Raw genomic sequence first — 5,395 nt, 5'->3', positions numbered from 1 at the left:
CACCAATCCCAGCATGTCCACAGGGCTGCTGAAGCGTGTCTTGGACTTCTCAAAGTCTTTCTTGTACTCTCTGTCACTCTGGATCTTGGCCACGTGCATCGACCACATCATCTTGGGGTCGTCCTCGATGTTGCGGGCCCCAATGTGATGGCCCAGCTGTTGGCGATACCCTTCCTTGTACTTGTACTATGGACAAAAAAATGTTCAGTGAGTGTCAGTTTAGGGGTTTTTTGTGTCCCCAAGAGTCCCTGTGGTACCACCTCCAGAAAACATAGCAGCTGGAACCACAGAGACTTTAGAGTGAGAAAAGACTCAGCCCCAGCGTGGGCCACAAGGGCTGCTGTGCACTCACATCACTGGCGATGTCCCGGGAAGCTTTGGCAGACTTGATGGGAATGGCATCTGCCCGCATGTCGTAGCCCTTCTTCTTCTCCTCCTCCATCGCCTGCTTGTACAGTTTCTGAAACAGACACCACCGTGCCCTCAGACAACGCTGCTTCCCGGGACACGGCAGCGCCCAGGGACGGACACTGCACCCACAGCACCCACCCACCTCGCTCAAGTTCACTTGGTTCTGCTGGGCCAGCAGGATCCCAGGGGTGTCCGGCATGATGTGAACACTGGTTTTGTCCTTCTCCCAGGCTGAGATGTAGGAGCGCTGGAAAATGAGGAGGACAGAGGGAGATCAGATCACACAGGCTCAGGAACAAACTCAACAAGAAGGTCAGCTCCATGAACCAAAGCAAGGGGCCTCTATTTTTGCACTGACTAAGGAACTCCCGCCCTTTCCCAGAACTTTCTAATGCTTCACCCTTTTCCACCCTGTACCCCATTACTGCTCCAACCACACAAAACTGAATCTTGTCTCAAACAAGGAACACAAATCCCTGAGGCAAGAGGAGTCAACATTCCCCTTGCACAACTCAGGCCATGGAAGGACCAACATCTTGAGAAAGAAGGCATCTGTTTCCTTCAGGGTGCAAACATGAGGAAATCTCACTTGGTCCATGATTTTGGAGTTGTGCTTTGCCAGCTCCATGGGCATTGAGTCAGGAAGGCTCGTGAATTTGATGGTGTCTGGGTGCTGACGATACTTCTTGTCACTCAGGATCTCGCTTGCCCTCTTGTTCTTCTCAACGTCCAATGATCCAAGTGGGGACCAGCCAATGCCCCTCAGCCACTGCAGGTCGGACTTGTACACGTTCTGCAAGATAGGTAAGGATATAAAGCAACTCAGCAACTTCCTCACTCCAAGCAATCCCATCTCCTACCAACAAATGCTCTGCTTACTCCAGCATGTTCTCCTGGGTCAACCAACAGGGTGACCCAACCCCTGGGTCAGCCTGTGCCACAAAAGCGACTCCAAGTAAGCTCAGCACCCCACAACCTGGCTCCCCACTCTTGGAACACCACAAGCGACTGTCAAGTAATCCACAAACCGTCCTCACTCTTTCTTCCCATTATTCCCAGCAAAGACTTGACCCATTTGGCAATCTGCAACTGGCAGAGACATGGGGTGAGCCTTTTATCCAATCTCCTTAGGCTCTTCATACCATTGTCAGCTGCATGATTTTTTGCCTTTGCCAACTCTTGATTCTCCAGAAAAATAAAGGATTTGAATTCCCTTGCCCTTCCCTTGCCACACAGACCCCTTCTCCAACGGTAGAACAGACAACACAAGGTTGTCACAAAGCCAGTAAAGAACAACTCACATCACTCTGCAGGTCGTACACTGTCTTGGCATGGACAACCCAAGGAACCAATCGGGACCCAACCAATGCCCCGCAGCCATTCCAGGTCAGACTTGTAGCAGTTCTGTTACAAAATATAAAGGCAGCAGTTAAAAATTTCCCCTTTATATGTTAATTAGCATTTAAATGTATTACAATTACCAATTAGGAAGGATTATACGGAGATAATACTGCTGTTTGGCCATATATAAACTTTTGTAATGTCCTTACACACAGATTCATTCACTACACAAAATCTAATGACATTGCTTGGAACAGGGGAAGAAAAATACATTGTGAAAAAACACAAGAGCAACTTGTCTAGTTCATATTCCAAGGAAATTACGAACATTTCAGTAACCCAGGGTTTATCAGCAAGTACTAACATCACTCTGGAGGTCATAGGCTTGCTTGGCGTGGATCACATCGTTCTGGTCGGGCAGACAAGTCCATTGGTGCAGATAGTGCCGGTAGTCGACATCACTGACCAGCTCCTGGCATTTCTTGGCCAGCACCAATCCCAGCATGTCCACAGGGCTGCTGAAGCGTGTCTTGGACTTCTCAAAGTCTTTCTTGTACTCTCTGTCACTCTGGATCTTGGCCACGTGCATCGACCACATCATCTTGGGGTCGTCCTCGATGTTGCGGGCCCCAATGTGATGGCCCAGCTGTTGGCGATACCCTTCCTTGTACTTGTACTATGGACAAAAAAATGTTCAGTGAGTGTCAGTTTAGGGGTTTTTTGTGTCCCCAAGAGTCCCTGTGGTACCACCTCCAGAAAACATAGCAGCTGGAACCACAGAGACTTTAGAGTGAGAAAAGACTCAGCCCCAGCGTGGGCCACAAGGGCTGCTGTGCACTCACATCACTGGCGATGTCCCGGGAAGCTTTGGCAGACTTGATGGGAATGGCATCTGCCCGCATGTCGTAGCCCTTCTTCTTCTCCTCCTCCATCGCCTGCTTGTACAGTTTCTGAAACAGACACCACCGTGCCCTCAGACAACGCTGCTTCCCGGGACACGGCAGCGCCCAGGGACGGACACTGCACCCACAGCACCCACCCACCTCGCTCAAGTTCACTTGGTTCTGCTGGGCCAGCAGGATCCCAGGGGTGTCCGGCATGATGTGAACACTGGTTTTGTCCTTCTCCCAGGCTGAGATGTAGGAGCGCTGGAAAACGAGGAGGACAGAGGGAGATCAGATCACACAGGCTCAGGAACAAACTCAACAAGAAGGTCAGCTCCATGAACCAAAGCAAGGGGCCTCTACTTTTGCACTGACTAAGGAACTCCCGCCCTTTCCCAGAACTTTCTAATGCTTCACCCTTTTCCACCCTGTACCCCATTACTGCTCCAACCACACAAAACTGAATCTTGTCTCAAACAAGGAACACAAATCCCTGAGGCAAGAGGAGTCAACATTCCCCTTGCACAACTCAGGCCATGGAAGGACCAACATCTTGAGAAAGAAGGCATCTGTTTCCTTCAGGGTGCAAACATGAGGAAATCTCACTTGGTCCATGATTTTGGAGTTGTGCTTTGCCAGCTCCATGGGCATTGAGTCAGGAAGGCTCGTGAATTTGATGGTGTCTGGGTGCTGACGATACTTCTTGTCACTCAGGATCTCGCTCGCCCTCTTGTTCTTCTCAACGTCCAGTGATCCAAGTGGGGACCAGCCAATGCCCCTCAGCCACTGCAGGTCGGACTTGTACACGTTCTGGAAGGACAGGAAAGGACACGATCAGCTTAGCAGCTTCCTCACTCCAAGCAACCTCACCTCCCTTCCACGGGAAACTTTGCTGAACAGAACATGTTCCTCTGAGTTAACCAACCAGCCTGTGTCAGATAAGAGACTCCCGTTATGTTCAACTCTCCACAGCCTGTGTCCCCACTACTTCAACAGCACAAGGAGCTATCATGCAGTTCACAAAGCCTCACTCTCCATCTTCTTACTATCTCCAGCAAAGACCTGCCCCATTTGGCAACCTCTAGCTGGCAGAGGCATGGGAGAAACCTTATAGCACAATTCAGAACACCCTTTGTACCATGTACCACTGCACCCAAGGCTTGACATTGCCAGTATTGGTCCTCCAAAAGCAAATATTCGACTCTTTTGCTCTTCCCTTGTACTGTAGACCCTGTCCACAACTCTCCCAGCAAAGTGTTAGTGGCAAGACAGGACTCTTCCATGCCCATAAAGTATGAGCCCACACAAATGTCATCCCTGACTGTCCACGAAAAGAAGCGCCACAACACAACCTCAGTCCCTCAGAATCAGCCAAGAATTATTATCCCCACATGGACCTTGTCCAGCAGTGGAACAGAACACAAGAGAGACCAGTGGTGGTAATGCAGCCAGTACAGAACAACTCACATCACTCTGCAGGTCGTACACTGTCTTGGCATGGACAACATCGTTCTGGTCCGGCAGGCAGGTCCAGCGGTGCAGAGGGTGCCGGTAATCGACATCACTGACCAGCTCCTGGCATTTCTTGGCCAACACCAATCCCAGCATGTCCACAGGGCTGCTGAAGCGTGTCTTGGTCTTCTCAAAGGCTTTCTTGTACTCTCTGTCACTCTGGATCTTGGCCACGTGCATCGACCACATCATCTTGGGGTCGTCCTCGATGTTGCGGGCCCCAATGTGATGGCCCAGCTGTTGGCGATACCCTTCCTTGTACTTGTACTATGGACAAAAAAATGTTCAGTGAGTGTCAGTTTAGGGGTTTTTTGTGTCCCCAAGAGTCCCTGTGGTACCACCTCCAGAAAACATAGCAGCTGGAACCACAGAGACTTTAGAGTGAGAAAAGACTCAGCCCCAGCGTGGGCCACAAGGGCTGCTGTGCACTCACATCACTGGCGATGTCCCGGGAAGCTTTGGCAGACTTGATGGGAATGGCATCTGCCCGCATGTCGTAGCCCTTCTTCTTCTCCTCCTCCATCGCCTGCTTGTACAGTTTCTGAAACAGACACCACCGTGCCCTCAGACAACGCTGCTTCCCGGGACACGGCAGCGCCCAGGGACGGACACTGCACCCACAGCACCCACCCACCTCGCTCAAGTTCACTTGGTTCTGCTGGGCCAGCAGGATCCCAGGGGTGTCCGGCATGATGTGAACACTGGTTTTGTCCTTCTCCCAGGCTGAGATGTAGGAGCGCTGGAAAATGAGGAGGACAGAGGGAGATCAGATCACACAGGCTCAGGAACAAACTCAACAAGAAGGTCAGCTCCATGAACCAAAGCAAGGGGCCTCTACTTTTGCACTGACTAAGGAACTCCCGCCCTTTCCCAGAACTTTCTAATGCTTCACCCTTTTCCACCCTGTACCCCATTACTGCTCCAACCACACAAAACTGAATCTTGTCTCAAACAAGGAACACAAATCCCTGAGGCAAGAGGAGTCAACATTCCCCTTGCACAACTCAGGCCATGGAAGGACCAACATCTTGAGAAAGAAGGCATCTGTTTCCTTCAGGGTGCAAACATGAGGAAATCTCACTTGGTCCATGATTTTGGAGTTGTGCTTTGCCAGCTCCATGGGCATTGAGTCAGGAAGGCTCGTGAATTTGATGGTGTCTGGGTGCTGACGATACTTCTTGTCACTCAGGATCTCGCTTGCCCTCTTGTTCTTCTCAACGTCCAGTGATCCAAGTGGGGAGCAGCCA

General features: G+C 50.9%; 1 protein-coding gene across 1 annotated transcript in view; it reads right to left on the bottom strand.

Annotated features, from left to right (window-relative positions):
* Positions 1–5,395, bottom strand: part of NEB (nebulin) — a 108,688-nt gene that overhangs the window by 64,520 nt on the left and 38,773 nt on the right. Inside the window, 10 exon segments of the mRNA XM_017736021.1 lie at positions 4–186; positions 353–460; positions 554–658; positions 1,001–1,204; positions 2,117–2,428; positions 2,595–2,702; positions 2,796–2,900; positions 3,243–3,446; positions 4,104–4,415; positions 4,582–4,689. Of these exon segments, the coding sequence (XP_017591510.1) occupies positions 4–186; positions 353–460; positions 554–658; positions 1,001–1,204; positions 2,117–2,428; positions 2,595–2,702; positions 2,796–2,900; positions 3,243–3,446; positions 4,104–4,415; positions 4,582–4,689 (1,749 nt within the window).

The sequence above is a fragment of the Corvus brachyrhynchos genome, unplaced genomic scaffold (assembly GCF_000691975.1).
Source record: "Corvus brachyrhynchos isolate BGI_N302 unplaced genomic scaffold, ASM69197v1 scaffold45, whole genome shotgun sequence".
NCBI classification, from domain to species: domain Eukaryota; kingdom Metazoa; phylum Chordata; class Aves; order Passeriformes; family Corvidae; genus Corvus; species Corvus brachyrhynchos.
This window is presented reverse-complemented; position numbering and strand designations above follow the sequence as displayed.